This window comes from Prionailurus viverrinus, chromosome C1, assembly GCF_022837055.1.
Source record: "Prionailurus viverrinus isolate Anna chromosome C1, UM_Priviv_1.0, whole genome shotgun sequence".
Classification (NCBI taxonomy): Eukaryota; Metazoa; Chordata; class Mammalia; order Carnivora; family Felidae; genus Prionailurus; species Prionailurus viverrinus.
In genome coordinates this window covers 39,393,950-39,418,853 of record NC_062568.1, presented here as the reverse complement: position 1 = coordinate 39,418,853, position 24,904 = coordinate 39,393,950, and the positions used below count along the sequence as shown (strand labels likewise).

At 42.0% G+C, this 24,904-nt stretch overlaps 1 protein-coding gene across 16 annotated transcripts in view; it reads right to left on the bottom strand.

Moving 5' to 3' along the window:
- The window catches only part of NEMP2 (nuclear envelope integral membrane protein 2), a 147,248-nt gene extending 122,874 nt beyond the window's left edge, over positions 1 to 24,374 (bottom strand). For all 16 annotated transcript variants that reach the window (XR_007154465.1, XR_007154464.1, XR_007154466.1 and 13 more), the window contains exons 1-8: positions 24,014 to 24,374; positions 14,524 to 14,639; positions 9,184 to 9,415; positions 8,975 to 9,047; positions 7,201 to 7,294; positions 5,998 to 6,112; positions 3,937 to 4,162; positions 183 to 359 (exon numbers count right to left, since the gene is read on the bottom strand). Coding sequence is in view for 2 of the 16 variants with exons in the window: in XM_047869091.1 (XP_047725047.1) it covers positions 183 to 359; positions 3,937 to 4,162; positions 5,998 to 6,112; positions 7,201 to 7,294; positions 8,975 to 9,047; positions 9,184 to 9,415; positions 14,524 to 14,639; positions 24,014 to 24,122 (1,142 nt within the window). In the remaining 14 variants the exon portion in view is untranslated. The remainder of the gene's footprint in view (positions 1 to 182; positions 360 to 3,936; positions 4,163 to 5,997; positions 6,113 to 7,200; positions 7,295 to 8,974; positions 9,048 to 9,183; positions 9,416 to 14,523; positions 14,640 to 24,013) is intronic.
- Positions 24,375 to 24,904: the final 530 nt, after the last annotated feature.

Sequence of the window (24,904 nt, the reverse complement as noted above, 5' to 3'; positions counted from 1 at the left end):
ACATTAGCAGCTCTGTGCAAGTCAGAGCACTGAAGAAAGAGCAGGGCCACTGACAGTTTCCGCATCATGGGTTCTCCTGGGCAGCAGTCTGTTCCTAATGTGAAGTACCTGTAGCAAACCGTCACAGTGTTTTCACAATCATCCCAACCCCAGTGTGGTCCCGGCCGCTGAGCAGGGCTTACTTGTTAGGAGCCTGGAGTCTGGAGACTACCAGCCACGTGGGGAAGTCGGGCCTGCGGCAGGCTCCACGCAGCTCCTCCAGGGCGCTGCTTGTCTCAGCATCAGCCTGTTCCCGGTATTCATCTTCAGTCAGATACTTAAACACTGGCTTCTTGGATGTCCACCATTTCTTCATTTTCCTAAAACATGTGGCATTTGGTTGCTAGATTCCTGGTCATATTTGACTGCTCAATTCAACCCTTAAGATTTATAAAACTACATTTCTTAGAAAGTAACAGTAATACTTAACTTCCTTGACACCACACTATACTTTTTTATGGTTCTTACTGTGACTATGGAATACAGAACATGCAGTTCGGGCTAATAGTACATTTCTTCTCTTCCTGGACCATCCTAAATAATGTTCTTAGGAATTTGAGACTCAATTTCTGATAGACATGTTAATTGTATTCTCAGTAATTTTTAATCGCACAATCAGATCATTAAAAGTCTGGTTTCCTTATGCTTGGCCTGCTCATTATCTTGGGCACTAACAGAAGCAAATCTTTTGAGATACCGTTTTACAGAGACCTGGTAGAATTCATGGCCACTTACTTGCTAGACCTAAAGGAAAAAAAAAAAGGAAGATTTGTGGGATATCACCTCCACCTAGTGGTGGTAATTCTGACTAATCCCAGAGACAGGGAGTAAATACCATACAAAGGTCGTTTGTGTACAATAATTTATAATTCCTCCTTTGCTTACATGCTAAGGGGCTCATTATTGGAATTTTCTTTTTGAATCAGGAAAGTCCTAAAGGGGAGAATCTCATAAAGATGGTAATGATGATAAGGTTTTAACACATCGGTTACATTTATCAATGAGTTTTTAAAAATGTTCTTGGGTGGTTTAAAATTTAACCAGAGATTCCCAAATCTGGATGAGTACAAGAATTACCAGGAGGTGGTTAAACATATATTTTTTTGAGTGTTGGGACCTGAAAAGTCTTTTAAAGATTGTGTGGTGGATGATGAGTCAGATTGAGGAACCACCAATATTGTTTCCTTTTCCTTGTCTGAACACCTAGCCTGGTCTCCCTAGAGGAAAACCTCTGGTCTCTGAGCAGAAGACTGGGACACAGTCCTGGCTTTGAGTTTTACCCACTGTATCAACTGAGGCAACTATTAACAGCTCTGACCCTCACTTTGCTCATATGAACAAAGTGAAAGCAATAACATCTACCTCACAGGACACCTGGGTGGCTCAGTGGGTTAAGTGTCCAACTTTGGCTCCGGTCATGATCTCGTGGTTTGTGAGTTCGAGCCCCGTGTTGGGCTCTGTGCTGACAGCTTAGCCCAGAGCCTGCTTCAGATTCTGTGTCTCCCTTGCTCTTTGCCCCTTGTGCACTTTTGCCATCTCTGTCATAAATAAATAAACTTAAAAAACATTTTTTTTTAAATATAACATCTAAACCTCATTAGGTCACTATACAGGTTAGATGAGATATTTTGTGTAAAGTGAGTGGCCTATAGTAAGTGTTCAATAAGGATAATCAAGAGAGTAGCTACCATATATTAGGATATATTCAAACAGCTCTTTGTAAAACTAAAATACTGTACAAATCAAGGTATTATTTCTCTGGTTTGTTATTTATGTTCCTGTTTTGTTGTTGTTTTGTCTTGTACTTGTTCACATAATTATTCATTAGCAAAATGAAAAGCTAAAGAAGTTACAAAACATTTTATTAGGTTTGTGTTAACAGAACGCACAGCAAATGTATAAAAGGACCATCACACAGGTAACAGAACACACCTTACACTTGGTGAGGCAGCTGGAGGTTTAAAACAAAAGGGGCCCAAATGCTAACCCGCGTTCCTCAAGCCACAAGCCTGGCAAAGGACCCAGGCCTGGGGAATGTGGATGGCTAGCCTCCTCCTAGCAGAGGGACCTCTGGTAGTCCCAGTCACCTTTGGCCTCTGAGGCAGTGCAGAGAGCAGCTAGCAGCAGCCCCTCTGTCCCAGCCTCGCTACCTTGCAGTCTTGCCAACATTCTCTGCACAAGGGCCCTGTCCTGTCACTGGCTATATGTGTAGTAGCAGATCCATAGACTACAATTACCAGAGTCTCCTTCCTCTCAGCCAGGTTTACCTCATAAATATTTATTAACACCCTCACTCCCTCACTGTCTCTCTGCCCGACTCTGGGCCCTCATCACCTCTTGCCTGGACCGCTATGATGTCACTGTCCCAGGGCCTCCCGCTTACATCCACCCTCTGTGCCAGAAGGCAGATGGGCCACATTCTGCCACCCAATGAGGTTCATGGTCTCTGCTTTGATTGTGTTAACTGTATTTTTATTTTTAGATTAGTTGCCAACATTTAAAAATAATAAGAATTCACATTCAAATCCGTATTTCCAGCTTTTCTAAAAAAAAACAAAAGATCTGGCAAGGCAGGGCCCATATTCCTATGTGGTAATAATCAGCTCAAGCTGAGTAGTAATTGCCCCCTTACTGATGAGGTTGCATTGTAGAATTTCTCACAGTCCTCATGATGGCCCCACTGACTCACCCCTGCTCAGCATCACCCAGTCAGGACCAGCCCCAAGCATTTGGATTTGTAATTCTGGTCTAGGCAGCAGGCAGAGAATGCTGACTGCATTGCAGAATGGCTTCTTGCCTCCACTATGCACAGGATCAGACTAGATTCCTTAACACAGCCTGTGATGCCTCCACAACCTGGCCGACGGCCACCTCCCTTGCCTGCCTCATGATGCTACCAAACTGGGCTTTCTCCCTGTCAGGGAGGTCCTTCCCACATTTATTCACCCGGCTGTTTTAATTCATTAAGGTTCAGCCCAGTAATATCTCTTTCAGGAACTCTCCTGAACTCTATGTGCCATAGTCCCTGAACAGGCATATTTTTAACACTCCAAAGATACAGAAACGCATGCTGATGGCTCAGCAAGTACACCTCAAGGGTAGGGACTATCTCCTTCATCCGTGCACCTGACACAAAAACAGGTGTTCCGGCTCAGTGACTAAGGAGAGACATAATACAGTTGTGACAACAGAAGCTACCTCATCTCTCTTTCTGTATTTTTCAAGGGCTTAAGCCTTAACTTTATTTAAAAAAAAATTTTTTTTAACGTTTATTTATTTTTGAGACAGAGAGAGACAGAACATGAATGGGGGAGGGTCACAGAGAGAGGGAGACACAGAATCTGAAACAGGCTCCAGGCTCTGAGCTGTCAGCACAGAGCCCGACGCGGGGCTCGAACTCATGGACCGTGAGATCATGACCTGAGCCGAAGTTGGACACTTAACCGACTAAGCCACCCAGGCGCCCCTTAAGCCTTAACTTTAAACCTAAAAAAACCCAAAAAGTCCTAAGCATAAACAATACATTCATTTAGCTCTATTTCATAAGCACAACAAATACCTTTAAAGCAATCTTGGGTTCTAATGAAAGGAAATGTAGAATAAAAGTAGAAATTGTAGGCAACCCAGAATCCAAGTAATTTTGCCCCTGATCTTAGTAAGTTCTAGGTGAGCTGTAATTACCTAGTATTTGGGGGGAGACCTCTGAAAGATTAATGAAGACTAGAAATGGAGATGGGATTAGATGCTTAAATTCTCTATCCTCTTTCTCTCCCAAATCCCCAGATGAAATGTAGTTAATTGTGAGACTAAATAGGACACATCCAAGAAACTTCCCCAAACAATAAAGAAAACCAGAACTCAAAATGTCACATTTACAAGGAGAAAAAAGATACGCACCACCTCATATAAGTGAACGCCTTCAGTGGGTAGCGTAGACTCCTGGAGGCCAGGATGAGGATCAGAGCTGCATAGGAGCCCTGGGGCACGGTGACTCCACAATAGATCAGAACCAGGGCGAGGAGCCGCAGGGTCCACGTCAAAAGAGTCACGCTCCTTTCATCAACCAGGGGCCCATGCTTATAACAAACAGCAAAGCTGAGAAATCCAGCTACCAAAACATAGCCTGTAAAAGCAGAAGAACTTGAAAATCTGAACCTGAAAAGTTATGTGAAAGATCCTGGTAGAGCCTTGACTTAAGCAGAAAACCTTCATTTGTGTTTTCTTTTTCCAAAGAAGTAAGGCTGAAAAACACGTAGAGGGGTAGTTATTCCTTCAATGTGAGATACTGTGCTGACATTTTGTGATAATTAAGGTTGTCTAATAATAAATTATTATGATATGTATATTTTTTAGTTCAGAGTCCTAGATGGACAAATGTTACCATAGTTCCTTTGGTCAGGAATAAGCCTCAGCATATGTCACAGTTGGCTACAAACCCTATTTTTCATTTTTACTTTCTAGTCAAAAAAGGAAAATATAGTGGAGGGATCAGTCTATATCCCCCTAATACAGTGCTCAGTTTCTACATTAATAATGGCAGGATGATGAGATATTCTGCATCCTCCCTCTGATCTGATGTGAAATACACATCTCCTCTGATGTATACTATGAAAAATGGTTCACTTGTGTCTAAGAAAGCCTCAAGATCTAATTTCCAGTTTAGGAAATACAGGGGAGAGAGGAGCAAGTTAAATTATACCACAAAGGAATAATCAGAAAAATCCAGACAGTTGGGACACTCTACAGGACAACTAGTCTCTTCACCAGAGCACTATGATGAAAAAAGCAATTGTTATGGATTAAAAAAGACCTACAAGACATAATAAATGCAAAATATGGTACTGGACTATATCCCACCTTATACAGACCAACCATCAAGGACGCTGGGGAAATCTGAACATGGCCTGAGTAATTTATGTAATTATTGATTTTTTTAAGATTTAATAGGTATTTAACTATAGAAGAAAATGCTCTTTTTTTTAGAGATGTTTACTGAAATATTTAGAAGAACATACCATGATATCTGTAATTTACTTTAAAAATACTTAAGCATAAAAAGAAAAATGAGCTAAAGACATAAAAATCTTCAGTTAAAACAAAAATTGATTGCTTCTGTTTTGGGTGGGTAAACTTATATGAGAAGTTTGGCACTAAGGGCTTAGGAGAAAGTTGACCCTCCCATTCTCCATTATTCCCCAATTAAAACAAATAAATAATTTTTAAAACTTGTTCATTTGTTTTTGCTTTCAGGAAATAAGAACAAGTGGTTTCTTAATAGCTTCTCTGTTTCTGAAAATTCAAGTTTTCATTAGTAATTTATATTTAGGATTTTTCACCTTTCATGCTGAATACATTAAGAAAGAGTCATGATTCAAAGCATAAAAGCAGTCAAAAGGGACAAATACTTTTTTGCTCTTTTCATCATTAGTACAGAAAACTAAGAAAGATGTCATTGGGAAATAGACTAAAATGAGATCTAAAAGGGTTGCCTGGGTGGTTCAGTCAGTTGGGTGTCCGACTCTTGATTTCGGCTCGGATTGTGATCTCACCATTTGTGAGTTCAAGCCCCCCCCCCCCCCCCCATCAGGCTCTATGCTGACAGGGAGAAGCCTGCTTGGGATTCCCTCTGTCTCTCTCCTCTCCTCTCCTCTCTCCCTCCCTCCCTCCCTCCCTTCCTTCCTCTCTCTCTCTCTCTCTCTCTCTCTCTCTCTCTGTCCCTCCCCCACTTATGCTCTCTCCAAATAAATAAATAAACAAACTTAAAGAAAAAGAGAGATCTAATGAACTGAAATCATCAACTGTGGGAATAAAATAAAATGTTTTTAACAGCACTTCTCCTTAGTTCAAAAGGAAAATTTAGATGCTAGAGAGAAACATACTTCCAAAGGAAGTCCTCTTAGTTATACTTTCAGCTTTGTCAGCAATACATATATATATATATTTTTTTTAATTACCTACCTAATATATATATTCTGTTTTCATGCCATAGCCACTTCAGATCTTCCATCAAATGGCATACAACATAAACTGAAGCAAACCAACAACCAACCATTAGAGCCCAAAAGGTGCTATACTGTGTGTGAAAGAGAATAAATGACACAGGTTTTGGTTCATTCACTCTCACAAAAATAGGAGGAAACAAATAAACCCTTTATATTATTAGAAACTTCTACATCACACTGCCCTGAGGTCAATTCAAGGTGCTCTCTGGTGTCTTGTTAAAGTTATGGCCCATGAACCAGCAGCATTGGCATTACCCGAGAACTTGCTGGAATGCAGACTCTTGGGCCCCATGGCAGACTCCCAAATCACAACCTGCATTTCAGCAGGATAATACTCAGGTAACTTGCATGTATACTAAAGGTGGAGGTAGAGAGGCACTGTTTTAAAGAATAAATTTATCTCAAAATAATGCCAGTGTTGCAAGCTTTAATCAGAGTATCTGCAACATTATCAACATTAACTAATATTTATCCTCAACTAAGTGCAGGGCATTCTTTCATTAAAGGTGTTTCGGGGAACTAATAATAATGAAGAAATCCCCAGTTGTAGCAATGCTGTTACTCAAGGCCTTGATGGTTCAGCATCACAACATTCCTCAGCTCTGTCAAGATAAGAGAAATTTCTACTCAGCATAGAATCAGCCCCCACCATTCTTAAGAAAGATCTACTACCTGAAAGTAAAAGGGTCTTGGGGCACCTAGGTGGCTCAGTCGGTTGAGCGTCTGACTTTGGCTCAGGTCATGATCTCACAGCTCCTGAGTTCGAGCCCCGCATCGGGCTCTGTGCTGACAGCTCAGAGCCTGAAGCCTGCTTCAGATTATGTGTCTCCCTCTCCTTCTGTCCCTCCCCTCCTCGCACTCACACTCTGTGTCTCTCTCGGTCTCTCAAAAATAAGTAAACATTAAAAAAATTTTTTTTAAATAATAGGGTCTCAAAAAAGTATCACCAAAAGTTATATTTACTTAAGGGTATACATAATAACAAATAAAAATGGAATCTCTAGAAAAAGATACATTTTAAAGCCAGTTTTGTAATACAGTATAGAAATACAGTTTGAATTTGGAACTGTCATAATCAATGTGATTAACTTTGATCCATTTTTCATGTCTATGAGATCATGGTTTCCCTCTTTTATTCATTTATACACAGTAGGCCTACCTTAGGAATAAACCTTTTCACCAGAAGCAGGACAAAGACTAACGTCATTAGAACACCTAGCACGGTCCCAGAAGAGTAAAAGAAAATAGGACTTCTGTCAAAACAAGCAAATAAAAGCCATTTAAATGCCAAGCAGCACTTTCAGTATTAAAACTGTTTAACCTGACGATAGCAACTATAAAGAATACTAAGAAGAAAAACTCAGATGTTAGTTTTAATTAGATCCTATACTCAAAAAATGAAATTTCTATACTTGAAATTTATAGTCAATAGCTTGCCACTAACTCAAAACAAAATGTCTGAGTTATCTATGTTTAGAATCTGATCCAAGAATAATTACTGAGTGCCTACCATGTAGCAGGCACTTGTCTGAGAGCTCTGCATGCATTCACAACAGCCCTGTGAAATAGTTATCCATGTCAAAATTTTACAGAGGAGGAAGCTAAGACACCAAGAAGTTAAAGACCTTCCATAAGTCAGTATCTGCCAATTGGAGGATTCAGGCTTATAGTCCAGCTCCTCTGAGTCCAAGCTTTACTCTTCAGGCTATGTAACTAACATTGGTTTTATAAAGGCCATGGATTACATTAAACATACTTAATTGCCCTACAAGAAAGATGAACAATATTAAGAATAGCAAGCTAAGAAGTAAAATATTAATAGCACTGCTAGGAATTTACCCAAGGGATACAGGAGTACTGATGCATAGGGGCACTTGTACCCCAATGTTTATAGCAACACTCTCAACAATAGCCAAATTATGGAAAGAGCCTAAATGTCCATCAACTGATGAATGGATAAAGAAATTGTGGTTTATATACACAATGGAATACTACGTGGCGATGAGAAAGAATGAAATATGGCCTTTTGTAGCAACGTGGATGGAACTGGAGAGTGTGATGCTAAGTGAAATACGCCATACAGAGAAAGACAGATACCATATGGTTTCACTCTTATGTGGATCCCGAGAAACTTAACAGGAACCCATGGGGGAGGGGAAGGAAAAAAAAAAAAAAAAGAGGTTAGAATGGGAGAGAGCCAAAGCATAAGAGACTGTTAAAAACTGAGAACAAACTGAGGGTTGATGAGAGGTGGGAGGGAGGGGAGGGTGGGTGATGGGTATTGAGGAGGGCACCTTTTGGAATGAGCACTGGGTGTTGTATGGAAACCAATTTGACAATAAATTTCATATATTGAAAAAAAAAATAAAATAAAATAAATTGAAAAAAAAATAGGAAGTAAAATATTATTGGAAAAGGACTCCTTTTTCATGAAAGAAGTTGTAATAAACAAAATATCAGGATGCTATGTTTATCCAAGAGTCAAATATTTGTTAAACTCAACCTTCTGTATCAGAGCCACAAATGTTGGAGGCAGCTTGAATCTAATAGAGAGAGCAAGCATCTGGCATCAGAAAACCTGAATATAAATCTCGGCCCTAGCAAGAACTAGTCAGTGATGATGAATGTTGGTTTTCTCATTGATAAAATGAGAACAATAATGCAAAGTTCACATAATTAAGAGGATCAAATAAAAAACGTACATTAATACGTAACACAAAATGATGCATGTAAAAGCATGCTGTAATATATACGTACATATCATGTGTACTGTTTCTGGTTTTAAAAGGCCTTTCAAGCACTATCTTCAGAACTACTATTTGTAAAACCTAAAGCAAGAACTGCAAACTAGTGTGGAAATACTTAGCATAGGTCAAAATTGTCCTATACTCTATTTAATTTACAAGATTAACAAAATAAAAAGGGATACTTACCTACTCAAGGTCTTTGCATAAAAGAAGAGTAAAATACCTGCTACAAACACAAGGAAGAGTTTGAAATCCACAACTGGAATAAAAAAGACACACACACACACAACAAAGACTTTGTGTCAATGTAGTTGGTAAAAGAAAAGTCACTTTATTGAAATGTCACTCCAGAAAAACTAAATCCATAAAATCAAGTATAATGAAAACAGACTTACTGTTTCGATTCACTCTAATTGTATAGATAAATATCTTCCTGACAGGCTTCACAGAGAAGCACATGGTCTCTCCATATGGATTGATGATTATGGTAACTTCATTAGACTCCTTTGGTGTCCAAAAATTATGAATCACACATTTGATAAAAGATAGAATTGTTTCTGGATACTGACAATTATGTCTTCCTGTGATATATGCAATATTGAGCAGGCCTGAACTGGTAATTTTCACCTATAAAATAAGAACAAAGAAATCCATAAACACAGAAGTTAAAACTTCTCATAAGCTCCTTCAAATCATAAGCAGAGGAGTAAAGAGAGCCCAAGATAACTGGATAAAGAACACTCAGATATACACGATCCCAGGGATCCCAGGGATGGACCTACAGATCTGTGTTTAGTTCAAACGCACTGAGCACAGAGACTTTTGAAAGTCTTCCCCTGAGTTGTAGGTGACTTAACTCCCTCCTGTAGCAAGTTGTTGTGGTCAAGGGACATGTGAAAAAGGATGACAAAAGTAATAGGTGGCAAACTATTTGGTTATAAACATGAGAACAGGAATTATGTCTCTACCATTTTCTACTGCGTTGTGAGAAAAAGCACTTCCTTCTGGATCAGCTGAGCATATGTAATTCAGGCTTCTCTCCCCATGCCTCCTGAAGAAGGACCAGAATCCAACCACAGGTCCTATTCCAGTCGCACAACAAAGGCTACAGTACCAAGCAAACAGTGACAATCCAATGTTCATTAAAGAACAATTCTGCTGCTGCCTTTCTCCCTCTCTATTCCTCTTCTCTGTCCAAGAGTAAGGCAAGCCTGAAAAGGATAGTGAGATCACCAACTCTGAAGACAGGGCATCAGGTGATATAACCCATTACCGACACTCATTTCTCCTGGACTTTAGTTCCTGGCTCACTGATGCTCTCTCTCTAATACTATTTCCTGTCATATTTCTCAGGGTTCAATGTGTTTATTATGTACACCAAACTCCTTCCAATGCTCTGATTTTCAGCATCTTGAGCTCCTACCCTCTTATGCTTGTTCTCTGCCCCACCTCAGCTAACTACTCCCAGGGCCACACCCAGGACCTTGTTCATACCAAACTACAGCCCCTCTACAGGTTGTTTCATGCATCCCACTGGCTGACCACCAACTCCTACCTTTCTAGCAGGCCCTGTATAGTACCTCGACCCCAGTAAGCCTTTGACCCCACCATAGATCAAGCCATTTTTCCCCTGCTCCTCACCCCTTTGATGTCCTTAGCCCCTTCTTAATCCAGCTAAATTCCACAATCGATCATTACAAATCATTCTCTTGCAGGTACCCGACTCATTTGCACTGCTCTTGCTTTGTCACATCCACCTGCAAAATCCAACTCTCCACCCATTCTACTCTTGGCATTTGTACCACCCAATGGTGCTAGATAAACACATAGTAGCTTGACTTCAAGCCCCTGAGTGGGAACCTGAAGTGGGACCTGCAGCTATAGGCGATCACATTCCTATCTACTCTCCACTCTCTTCAACAAAGATTTCACAACTTTTCTTTCCTCAACACCAATACCTCCTCCCCTTCCTCACTCTCCACTGAAAATGAAAGAAGCCAGAAGAGAACATCAACAAGTTCCTATCCCCACCTCCACCCACCCAGCAGCACCTGCAGGCACGTGCTCTGCTTCCTGCCTGTGGGGAGGAACTTTCTGCCACAGAGGAGACTTAAAGAAGATTCTCAAGGCACAGAATCAGATCCACCTCTGTCCACTCAAGGACAGCCTACCAGCACTTCATCCCTCTCTGTTAGACCATTCCTATCAGGACACAAACATGTTGAAGCTTTTCCATTTAAAAACAAAAAGGCCACTTTCCCCTCCAGCTATCCCCTTGCTTCCCAGTGCACTCAGATTCTTTTAAAAAGTTGCCCATACCTGCAGTCTTCAGTTCTTCTCCTCTCCATTCTCTCTTTAACCCTCTTCTAATGTGTCGTTTCCAACATGCTGTCTCTGACAAAGTCACCAGGGACCTCCATGTTGCTAAATCAAATGGCCAATGCATTCTCTGTCATCATATTTGATCCACCAACAGCATTTTGGCCCTGCTTGTAACACTTCTTCCCACAGCGTCCTGGACATCTTCACCTGTTGCTCCTTCTCTCTCCTCTGTTGGCCTCTTCCTCCTCCCTGACCTCTTCATATAAGACTGACCCAGGCTCAGCCATTGGTCCTTCACCTAAACCCACTCCTTAGCACTGTCTATAAACATGCATCACTGCTTAGTTTTGAAAAAAGAAACACAGGAAAGACAGAAGCTAGTAATATTGACTACCCACAAGGGTTGGATAGGAATGATAGAGAAATGAGGGGGAGTGACACTTCTCTGAGGATACTTCTGTGTAGACCTGTGATTTTAAACCATAGTAATATTGCATATACTAAAAAATAATTATAATAAAATCAACTAGGATGAGGGAAAACCCTTAAAAATAAAAACAAATATATTTCAAATGAAAATGGAAATGAATGAAACCAAATATATTTCAAATGAATAATATAATCATATTGAAGGAGGATGGGTGGGAATGAATTAACCTAAGTAATTTTGGAGCATAGTATTAGACTATGTACTCTTAAGCTACAGATAAAACACACTCTAAACAAACGTTGACAAATAAATACTGAATAAACAAATTACTACCCTAGCATTAAGCAAATAAATTAATATACTGAGGATAATGAAAACCAGGTTCCCCATTATCAGAGAAGAAAGTTACAAATACGACAAGGAGAGAGATTAGAATGAACCCAGTAGTATGGGAGATATCAAAAAGCATGTTTTTTTGTTTTTGTTTTTAATTTCAGAGAGAGAGAGAGTGTGTGTGGGGGGGGAGAGTGGGGGAGAGGGGCACAGGGAGAGGGAGAGAGAATCCCAAGTAGGCTCCATGCTTAGCACAGAACCTGATACAGGGCTCGGGTCCAAAACCCTGGGATCATGACCTGGGCTGAAATCAAGAGTTGGAAGCTCAACAAACTGAGCCACCCAGGTGCCCCAGAATGCATGTTTTTTTTAAAAATTTTTTTTTTCAACGTTTATTTATTTTTGGGACAGAGAGAGACAGAGCATGAACGGGGGAGGGGCAGAGAGAGAGGGAGACACAGAATTGGAAACAGGCTCCAGGCTCTGAGCCATCAGCCCAGAGTCCGACGCGGGGCTCAAACTCACGGACCGCGAGATCGTGACCTGGCTGAAGTCGGACGCTTAACCGACTGCGCCACCCAGGTGCCCCTGCATGTTTTTTAACAGATAGAGTGACAGGGGGCCCCTGGTTGGCTCAGTTGGTTGAGCATCCAACTTTGGCTCAGGTCATGATCTCATGGTTCATGAGTTCAAGCCCCATAGTGGGCTTCGTGCTGATAGTGTGGAGCCTGCTTTGGATTCTCTCTCTCTCTTGCAAAAACACATATTAAAAAAAAAAAAAAGTGACAGAAATAGATACATGTGCAGGTGTAGGGGTGTATATGTCTCTGTGTCTCTGTGTGTATGCATATGACAATGGTATCCCAGCACTAATAAACACACCTAACTCTGAATGCTCCTTGAAAAAATGTAGGATTCCAGAGCTGGGTTTAGGAAATTACAAGATAAGCCTGGAGCATCCTGTTTGCCAGAGATGCTCAAATGATAGGCACAAATTAAAAGGACACGTGAGATACTTTAAAAAAAAATTGTTTTTAATGTTTTTATTTAATTTTTAGAGAGAGAGCGTGAGTGGAGGAGGGGCAGAGAGAGAGGGAGACACAGAATCCGAAGCAGGATCCAGGCTCTGAGCTGTCAGCACAGAGTCTGACACAGGGCCCAAACTGACAAACTGTGAGATCATGACCTGAGCCGAAGTCAGACGCTTAACCGACTGAGCCACCCAGGTGCTCTCACATGAGATACTTTGAAGGAACTCCTACTGGCCAAATCTAGGATAATTTGAATATCAAAATAAATTATGAGGTAATGGATTCTAATCCACGGAATGAATTGGCAATCTGTAATATTACATGAATATAAATAAACTGGAGAAGGAAAAAGTCTTCCTTGTTGAAGAATACTGATGAATGAGGAAAGAGTAATGGAATTAGAAAATCACCATTTGATGAAACAGCATTGATGATAACTGGTTCATGCAAGCATCATCAATGGACGATAAAACTGTAGGGTGAAAGGTAAGGAAAAGAGTACCTACATAGTTTCAAAGTATCTCCTCAAAATACTCATTTATTACAAAGGGGAAAATGGTCACTTTCCAGTGGTAAAATTGTAAATTGACAATACCACCTTAAGCAGGTGATCAAAATGGTGTATATTATCAGTAATAGTACAAATTAACATCATATGCCTTCTGATATGCTGTCCCATCTTTTTCCCTCAGCCTAGAACACTCTTTCTTGGCATATTATCTTGGTAACTCACTAACTTCATTAAAATCTTTCTCAGGGCACCTGGGTAGCTCAGTCAGTTAAGTGTCTGACTTTGGATCAGATCATGATCTCCTGGTTCATGAGTTTGAGCTCTGAACCAGTTTGGGCTCTGTGCTGACAGCTCAGAGCCTAGAGCCTGTTTTGGATCCTGTGTCTCTCTCTCTCTCTGCCCCTACTCCTCCACTTGCACTGTCTCTCTCTCTGTGTGTCTCTCTCTCAAAAACGAATAAACATTTAAAAAAAATTACAGTCTTTCTTAAATATCACCTTCTCTACAAGAACTACCCTGATCACTCTTTTTATACTGCCCCCCCCACCTCCCTCATTCTGCTTACCTTACTCTACATTTTCTTTTTTCATAGCACTTACTAGTTTTATAATTTTCTTCTCTATTACATTTATGGCCTATCTCCTATCCTTAGGAGTATAAACATCACAGGAGCAGGGATCTATTTTGTTCACTGATGTATCCTAAGAGCCTATAATAGTTCCTGGCACTTAACTAGTGCTTAATAAGTATTATTAATGAAGGAAAAGTACTGGGCTATTGAGATTAACTATTATCTTGGCCATACCTAGAATCAGAGAGAGGCTTGGGATAGCAATGATTTTGGAAAGTATGTATCTGAATAGCAAGCACACTGTGCTCACTTAGAAACCATATTTATTTGGAGTAGTTTGGGGAAGGGCTGATGAAGCGTATGAAGAGTTAATGTACCCTTCCACATATCCCTTTCCCTTGGGCCACTGGATGTGATTCCCAGGCTAGCTTTCATACTGATACACAGCTCTATGTCATATAAAAGCTATTTTGTATTCTTGAAGAAGTACATTTTAATTCCCAGCTCCTCAGACATAATTTAAACATAGGCTCTTACCTGCAGAGTTGACCACATGTATTTCCACTCCATTCGGGAATTTCGATTGTAGCAGTAACAGTCTGACTCAGAAGTTTTAATTAAATCCATTTCCTTCAGAGCTTTACACCTTGGAACTGAGAGATCGAAAAGCGATTATATTTCCTAAATATTTAATTTCCCGCAATCTTATCTTTTTTTTCCCTTTTATTCACAATAATAATGCATTTTACATTCTCTAAATGAATTCTCCTACATAGTAAGTATAGTCCCTCCATCTTTCCAACCTACAGGAGACAGACAAAAAATTAGTCTAGGGTCAGTACTCTTGTGATATATGGAAGGTACTATAAGAACACAGAAGGCGGGCAGGAGGATGGGTTAAATGGGTGATCGGTATTAAGGAGGGCACTTGTGATGAGCACTAGGTGTTGTATGTGAGTGATGAATCACTACATTCTACACCTGAAACTAATATTACACTGTTATGTTAACTAACTGGAGTTCAAATAAAAAGTGAAAGTAAAAAAAAAAAAAACTCAGAATGGGTACTTCAGTCTTGAAGTAGAGGGCAAGAATTGGTGGCAGCTTCAACACCTGCAGCTAGAGAGGTAAGCAGTAGTTACTACTTACTCTAAGGAGTATGGACTTCATGCTGAAAGCAGAGCATTGAAGGATTTTAGGTAAGCATCAAAGTCTCAGCAGGAAACTGATGACCTCAAAAGGGTTTAACAGAAGAGTTCAGTGAGGATGTGGGCAGAGTTAAGGCATTAACAATAAGGCGCTGTGAACTTCCCAGACATCAACAACAGCAGGAAGCCTTTAACATCCTTGCCTGAAATGGCAAAGGGAGGGCCCAGCGTTACCAGAGCTGCTGAAGCCCAGAGGACAGTAGTGTCATGGGATGCAATCCCTGCCAAAATGTGGAACGGTGGGATGAAGGTATGACTACTTCAACCTCTCTCTCCTGCCCTCCCATCAGTGCCTCTCACTGGCCAAATGCAATGGGAAGTAGGAGGGCAAAGAAGCCCAGGTGATGCAGTCCACAGATGTCCACTTCCAGACACCGAGCAGGGAAGAGAGGGGCACAGAACGGATCTGTGAGAACAGAGAATCACCAGTTTAATAGGGAAATAACAGGTACACAGTTGTGTTTTAGAAAAAGAATTCTAAAGCAATGTGCAATTTGAGAGGTGAGGAAGACTAAAAGTAGAAGAACCACTAAGGAGGCTACTAAAGGAGTCCAAGCAAGAAACGAACTAGGTAGGAGGGAGAAAGAACAGATAAAAGACCACTTAGGACTGAAATCAACAGACTTTGGAGATTCATTAGATGAGGGAGAGCAAGAAGACGACCTGAAAGTTCTGGTGAGTGGAAAGATGGTGAGGTCCCTCACCCAGAAAAGGAACACTGGAGAAGATGCAAGCCTGGGCAGGGAAAGGGGGATGAGTTCAATTTGGGAGATAGCTGGGTTTTGGTTGGTGGGACTAAGTGAAGACGGATAGATCTACAACACAGGAGAAATGTGGGGACAGAAGTAGATACATATGTGTCTGCATATATAAACATACGTGCATCTGTATGTTATATACAACATATAAATAACATTTAATACAACACAACACAATCTAATATACAGAGGAAGAGAGACAGGTGCTTTATGAGAGGTAAATGTCATATGAAAACTGTAAAGTAATGGGATTCATTTTATTCTGTGGCTGCCTCTGTATCTGAATTTAAAGTGAAGTGAGATGAAAGTCATAAATTCTTCTGGATCCAGGACAGGGTGTGTGTCACCACTACACGTGTCAATAGGAAACAGGCACAGAGAATGTTATGGGCACACAGAGAAATGGGCCTCATGCCCATCCCCCAACTCCTCTAAGGAGAGTGTGGTCAGCTGCTCCATAAAAACATCAAGTGAAGTTAGAATAATCTGCTGCACCACAGTTGGGGAAGGACTGAGTAACTAGAAACTAGTCTACAATTACATCCATTCAGGGAATGATATCGAATAAGCCCACATAGGTTTGTGTCCTAGCTAGAAGCATCCTACGCATTAAGCTTAAAGGAAGTGAAGACAGACTTGGGGAGAAGATGCAGAGAATACCCACCAATGCAACTGCATGGAAGTCACAAAGCTACACAAAGCAGGAAAGTCACATGAGAACCCAGTATCTTCCAGTGTGACACTGTCAAATCATTTAATCTATACTCTTTAAAAAAAAATTTTTTTTAACCTTTATTTATTTTTGAGACAGAGAGAGACAGAGCATGAATGGGGGAGGGGCAGAGAGAGAGGGAGACACAGAATCGGAAGCAGGCTCCAGGCTCTGAGCCATCAGCCCAGAGCCCGACGTGGGGCTTGAACTCACAGACCGCGAGATCGTGACCTGAGCTGAAGTCGGACGCTTAACCGACTGAGCCACCCAGGCGCCCCAAATCTATACTCTTAACGTTGTGAGGAAATGCACAGTTTTTTAAATATACCAACAAATTTGCAGAGTTTGAGAGTCTGAGATGGAAATACAAGAATCCAGGTGAAGAGGCAGGTCTCAAAATGGCACGTAAAGGAAGCTCTAGAAGCTCTCTGCTAAATACAAACTACTAAAAATTAAAACTGCATGCCCTGGGGGTGAGGGGGCCACTGGCTGGCTCAGTCCGTTGAGCAGCTGACTTCAGCTCAGGTCACGATTTCACTGTCTCTGAGTTCAAGCCCCATGTCAGGCTCGGTGCTGACAGCTCAGAGCCTGGAGCCTGCTTCAGATTCTGTCTCCCTCTCTCTGCCCTCCCCCCGCTCACGCTCTGTCTCTCCCTCTCTCTCAAAAATAAATAAACATTTTTTAAACATTTTTAAAACATGCATCCCTCGGCACAGCCTGTTTATATACAGGACCAAAAGGGGAATGCAGAACCAGTGCTACCAACACACAAAGCAACCAACTGCTGAGGCGAATTCTTGGATATATCTGAGATGCAAATGACTCCTGGCCAAGGGCTACACAGGGGAGAAAGCACTCCTGGACATCGAAGAGCTGGCAGCTAGCTGTAGAAGAGACAATGTCAAAGGCAGTGTAGAACCTGGGAGCACCTAAGCAACTGAAACACATAAAAGCCCTCAGCTAGTGAGAACAAGCATTAAGAGGGCTGTCGACTGACCTTCTGGTATCCTATGTTCTGCCTCTACGCAGCCCTCCTGTTGGGTCTCTGAGCAGGAACAGGTCTCTACCGGGTGGCTAGAGTTGACAACTTTATACTGACAACTATATTCCTCAGTAAAAGAGGGGAATCCCTACCTATTGTTGAAATGGGAGTGCATTCCAACCAGGCAGGTAAAGGGGGTGAGGCTTAAGGTCCACAGACCCCAGCAGCCCCAGACCACTGTAAGAATGTTAACTTCTAGCCAGTTGTTTCTTCAGGGCTACTCCTAATACGACACTTGTGCTCAATGCCAGGAGCTTCTCTCTGCATCGCCTCTCCTAGTGGGCTCCACTACTTCAAGGAATCAATTCCTGTAAGAACAGTGAACTACTCTTGTTAGTAGTTTGAGGGAATATCCTGTTTCTGGGACCTGAGCTTTGCAAACAAATACTGCCTTCAAATGAGTTTGCTCCCCCTTGGTCCTAAGACTGTCTCCTTAAATCATTTGGTATCTGTAACTTTTAAGAGCAAGATGGTGCAATTTAAATATAGTGCAATGATCTGAATTTAGAAGTAAATGCTTCTCTGCTGTCCAAACCAGTCTTCTTGCACTTGGATTACTGTAATAGCCATTTAGCTGGTTTCCCTGCTTCCAGAATTGCCCCTATGACATTTCCCTACTACCGATTCTCCAATCAGCATATAGATCTTTCAAAAACATCCATCAGAGCAGATTATTTACCTGCTCAAAACCAATGACTTCTCATTGAATTCATGATAAAATCCACCATCCCTTCCAAGGACCTAGTACTCTGACCTTCTCTCCTCCACCCCTCCCCCTCTCAGCTACTCAGGCCACACCAATCCTCCCATCCTCAAGATGCCGAACCATTTCTGCCTCAAGTTTTCCTACTTGCCAATTCCTTCACCTGCAATCTGCCTTCCCCAGATTTTGGCAGAGCTTGCTCCTTCTGATAATATATGTTTGCCCAAATGTCACCTTCTCAGGAAGACCTTCTCTGACCCCACTGTCTAAAATGGCACACTCCAGCCACTTTTATCTACTTTCTCCTCACTCTGCTTTATTTTGTCTTCATGTTATTATTCGTTTATACTTTGTCTCTCCATGAAGTTAGGGACAGCAAGTTCATTACCGTATCTCCAGCCTTTAAATATCAGTCTTCTGTGTGTGTGTTGTAATTCCAGAGGGTTAGTGAGTTATTTGGGCATGCATAGCCCAGACAGTGAAAGCCTGACCAATCTTTGTAAAAGTCTGGCCAGCACCAGTCAGCACAATAAAAGGAGGTACACTTTGTCCCTACCTTTGAAGCAACATGATGTAAACAAACATCCTATCCAGTCTGTGTCATTGCCATCACGCCTACAGAACCCACAGGACCTACAGAACCTACCCTACTCCATCATCAATATACCTTAACTAGAGGGTTGAGAGCTGTAATCCTTAAGATCCCTTGGACTAGGGACTCTCTTCTTTGTCCTCACTGGTTAGAGAAGGGCAGAGAGATGCAAGAGGCAATAAGTTTTTGTTTTACTCATATATGGTACATCAGTGTATTCTACATAGGAGGCCTCCCAGTTAGAAGAGAATAACTTGCTCTGAGTTTCTCCTTGGTCCTCAACAGGATTAAGTAAAGTACAGAAGGAGGTAGGTTGCTCTGGCTGTTGATTTCAATAGAAACACTACTAAAAGCATGTTGCAAAGTGTTCCCCCTGGAACAAAGTGTTCCTCCAGAGTGGCCTCTGGCTCTTGAGGTAAAGTTGATGTCGAATTTACACAATACATGAGATATGATAGATAAGGTGTTTGTATTTCATGGTGTCCACTGGCTGCCCTCATTGTTATTAACTCTCTTCTGAGATGAATTTCATTCAATCTACACAAGAACTCCGAAATACCTAAGGAAGAACATGCCTAACTTCAAGTGAGTTCATGTAAACCATAAGCCATGGGCTAGCTGGGCTAAGCGTAAGATACTGTAGCAATCAAGATTGTTATCTATTGCCCAAGTGTGCACATTCTTTCTAAAATAAAAAATAAGCAAATAAATAAATAAATAAATAAAATAAATAGAGATTGTTAAGTAGGCTGGACTACTGCCTTCCTAGAGATAACATGATCTTCTAATCTTAGATTGTTTATAAAGGTTATCTTTCCTAGGTCTCTCCTCCCTTAAATAATCTTCTAGAGACATTTCATTATTCAGTTTCTTCCTCCTCCATCTCCACCTAAGGGTGGAAATAGAAAACATAGCCAGCTAATCTGAACTCTATTGGCTGTTCAAGCCCTGAACTTCAAGACCTGAACTCTGTGAAGCTGCCAGATGTCTATAGGTATCATTTATTTATGTGGCCTCAGTCATGCTGGTTCATTCTTCTAGGATGGAACTTCCTGGAGGCAGATGTAGGGAAACCCAAAAATATCACAATGATACCAACAAAATCCCTTCACAATATAATCAAGAAAACAAAAGGGAATTTCTGGGGCTTCATAAAAACTTAATAATAATCATTCATCTGATCAGAAGAGAACAATACCTGCCTAGGGACAGCTACTGCTTCCACCTGAGGCTGAAATATGCTTCCACCCTAGAAGGTGCCCCATAACCTGGGTATTCACATCCTCACACCTGATTCCAGATGCAGAGAAAGTTCTGGAAGTGTGGGCTATCCCAGCTCTCCCTCATCTCCTAAGCACTTAGGGAGTATCTACAGGGCCAGCCCAGCATGCCATCATCACAATGCCTACCCCAGCAAGTCTGCAACTCTAAGTCGCAAAATGACCATTGCCTTCTGTAACTCTATGCAGTCCTCAGCAGGTTCTCTTGATTCTGCAATAAACCTGACTTCCGTAGAATATATTTCTGGACAATTGTGCCCAAACGGCTAAGACAAAGTGCAGTTATTTACATTACCAAAGGATCTGAGTCAGGGTTAGCTTACCCAATGAGATTCCTTAGTTCATTTTATTTTTTATTTAAAAAAATTTTTTTGATGTTTATGAGAGAGAAAGGGAGAGAGACAGAGCACGAGCTGGGGAGGGCAGAGAGAGAGGGAGACACAGAATCCGAAGCAGCTCCAGGCTCTGAGCTGTCAGCACAGAGCCCGACGCAGGGCTCGAACTCACAGACCACAAGATCATGACCTGAGCCGAAGTTGGAGGCTCAACAGACTGAGCCACCCAGGTGCCCCCTTAGTTCATTTTAAATACCACTCAATTTAGGGGCGCCTGGGTCATTCAGTCCGTTAAGTGTCAGACTCTTGGTTTCGGCTCAGGTCATGATCTCACAGTTCCTGAGATGGAGGTTCTATGTCATGACAGCTCCCTCTCTCTCTCTGCCCCACTCCTGCCAGTGTGGGTGCTCATACATGTGTGCTCGCTTGCTCTCTCAAAATAAATAAATATTAAAAAAATGTTTTAAAAAGTGCCAATTTATAAATATTCAATGAATCTAATTTTAACATTACATAGCTTATATAAAAAAGGGACAGATGGGTATCACCTGCTTTAACTAATAAATTGCATTTAAAATTACTCCTTTGTACTACTTTTGTCATTTTTTAGTTTTCCTAATGTAAAAGGATATATTTAAGTTAAAGAATTTAGTCATATGTAAGGTAAAAATATTCAGTCAAAACTTCAGAAAAGGGCAGGTAGTACTTAAACCTACTTATAGCATGTGCTAAAAATAAAAAGCACAAACACTCCTCAAATCCTAGCAGATCTTAAACAACCTCCAACATAAAAATATTTCAGCAACGTGCTTCCTAAAAATTTAACCTTACATGGCCCTCATATGGGAAATAAATATCTTCAGATGAAACTATAATATAAAATCACTTATTAAACTAGACTGCCATTTTCTCCATCTGGCCTATCACTGCTTTTCTTTTGGGACAAAGAAGGGGAGGTAGAAGAATAGGAAAAACAAAAAGGAAAACCAACAAAACTTAGCTCCTGAAAGGTCAAAGGAAGAAGGACTTTTCTGGGTATTATTTTATAAATACCTAGTTTCAAAGGAGTTACCATGGAGCACCAAAGTTACAAAGTTAACTTTCCTATTCTAGTAACCCTAGTTTTTTTTAACCGGACTTGAATATCAATCTGGATTTTCATTTCTCCAAGAATGTGCATAGAGAATGAATCTGAAATTAGCACATGCTGATGTACATTCAGGCTAATTTTAACTTCGAGTACTGATTTTTCTTCTCCATAGAGAAGAACCTTGAAAGCTGTAGTTTCAAGTGGCCTATTGCTATATAGTTCAAGCCTGGGAATTCAACCCAGTGGCCTGAACTTTATCATAGGACATGTGGTCTCTAGGGCCCTCTCCCACTCGCTGCAAACTATGAATAACTCTTCCTTTCAGCCAGACAACTATCTGCTTCTCCTGTGTCATTTGCCTCTGACTTTCATCCAAATAGGGTGACAGAAAGCTGGCCTCGCTCTAAATGTTCTCTATTGTACAGAAGGGTGTGTACATTCAAGACAGAATTTTACAACAGTAAGTATCATCTAATCCAAGCTTCTCATGTTATAGATGGGCACTATTTCATGAAACGAAGTACCAGCTGTTTGATCGCAGGGATACTCATAAAACCACTTTTGGAGCAACAATGTTCCTTAGACCTAGTCTAGTCCAGAGGTTCCAATGTGGTGTCTTTAGAACCTTCACAGGATCCAGGATGCTCCATAGCCTCTGCTGTATAGTATATCTGGAATGGCAAGTGTTACTATAAGGCTATGTAAATTGCCATTTTTCTTAGCTGTGGGCTAGAATTCTATCAACTCAGTGGGCATCCTGCATGTCTTGGGCAGAACAGTAGCTCTGATAAGCATTTACGTGGGTCTTTGGCTAACAAAATAGAAGGAAGAATAGTTAATACTAAATGTAATAGAAATATGAGAAATATTGGGTTGACTGAAGCAAATAAAAAAGTGAGGAAAATATTGGAAGCCATTCAGCAACAGAAGAACTTTATTTTACTCATGAGAAAACCATTGTCCATAAAGATTATGTGCCTGGACCAAAGTAAATTCTGCAAGTGAGTGGGGAAATGTAATGAATAACTAGAACTCAAGGTTCTGGGTGTTGGTCCAAGGCTACTTACAATTTTCTGGCTGCTGCTATGCTCAGAAACCCTCCCTCTTAGACACATCTGTCATTTATTTTTTCATCAGTATATAGACTGGTTACATTTCTTACTCCTAAAGCCTGACTTTCCTCATCTGTAAAATGGGTATGTAAATGGTACTTAGCCCATAGGGTTACTGTGGGTATTAAAAAAGATTATGCATTTAAAGCACTTTTAACACATAGGAAGCACTCAAAGAATGTCCATTCAATGAAAACTGGTACCGAACAGTTCCCCAAGTGTTTAACGCACTGCAAGATTCCCATGAGTTGGCAGCTCTGGCAGAATCGGAAAACTGTCTTCATCCTTAGACAAAGAACCTTGATCTCGTTGGAGGGGCTAAAGGATCACACTTGGGTGCCTCCCTTGCAAACAGCGGTTACCAATGAGAGGAGGAGAAGCTGGTGGACAGAAATTCCAGGAAATCGTTTAAAGGATTTTACGCGAGGAGTGGGGATGAGCTAGAAATGTTAAGCTCATAGCATATTACTAGAAGTTCTGGAGTCGGAACTCGCGACCTCCCTTCCGTGCCAGGATCTTGAGAGCACTCCACAGATAGCCCTCAACAACAATATGAGGAGCTACCATCTCTTGTTTCCTATGTAACATCGTGCACACTTTAAACATCACAACAATCCCGTCAGATAGGATCTGCTTTACATGTGACCAGTAGCGTGCCTTGCTCAAGGTCGCAGAGCTAGTCAGAGGCAGGGGAATTTCGGTCTAATTCTAAAGCTAAAGCTCTTCTATGGAGTCCAAAGTAATAGCTATATAGAGAAATACTGAGGTTTTCAACACAAATCCATGTACTATACAAAAGTCTTGTGTTGAAAGTCGGGAGACTAGCTAGGGTCAGCTGTGCCAGTGACAAGCTGTGTGACCTCAGATAAATCAAAACATCTCGGAGCTTTGGTTGCTGCTTCGTAAACGAGGAAACTGGGCTAGACTGAGCTTGGCGGTTGCTTCTACTCCTAAAATCATAAAAGTGTCCAAGTGACAGCAAGAAGACCAGGGAAACCCAAGCAGGCGATAAGGGATGTTGGGCCTGCCGCCGGCCACGCCCGGCGAGCCTTAGGGGACGAGAAAGCGCCCACCGGGCTGCCTGAGCCTTACCGCCGCCGCCGAGGGCAGGGAGAGCGCCCTCGAGCCGCCAAGGCCTACGAACCGAGGAGTCCGGGAGCGCGCGTGCGCGCCGGCCGCCAGTGCCCGCGGTTACCTGCCAACGCCGCCGCCGCCTCCTCCTCTCCGCGCACCGCGCCAGCGGGCGGCGCGGACAAGGGCTGCAGCCAGATTAGCAGCCACCACCGCCCCAGGGGCGGCCGCATCCCGCCCCGGGGCCAGCTCCGCGCCCCCGTTCGGCCGATAGTAGCAGCAATGGCGCAAGGCCTACGAGGAGGCTGAGCCGGGCGGCGAGACCCGTACGCGGGAAAGGCGGAGGCCCCGCCTTTCCGGGGCTGAGGAGTTAGCTCTGGGCTGCGGGCGACGGCTGGTCGAGGCCTGGGGGGCTCCCTGTAGCCCTCTTCTGGCCCCTACCGGCCTCGGGGCTTCCGGGCCTCGTCTTCCCCTGAGGCGGTTGGGCCGTGGCCCAGTCCCGTCGGTCCCTGCGCCAGGGTGGAAACGGCGGCGGGGGGAGGGGTGGGAGCTCCTCTGTGAATTTTGCCTAAAACTTCCCTGACCGGTGACCTGCGGAGTTTTAGGTCTCAGTTCTCAGAGGTCCCCTGAGCGATGCCTCTTGAAGGGCCCTTCAGGAACAACTCCCCCGCCCCCCCACACTTTTTTTTTTTTTAACAAATCAAAGTTTCTTTATTTTTCCTTTTTTTTCTCCCATTTTCCTTTGTGTATGTAACAATAACAAACTGGCAATATGGTTGCTTAAGTAACACTTATATGTCCAAGCTTATCAACACACCACACTTCAGTATAAAGAGGGTGTAAAATGGTCCCTCACCAATACGGCACGTCTTAAAATAGCTTGCATTTAAAAAAAGAAAAAGAAAACTGATTGATGGATGCCACAGGGAGGGGGTGGGGAAAGGCGGGCAAAATGCGCAAACAGTTCAAAAAAATACAAACTTACAATTATAAATAAGTTCTGGTGACGAAATGT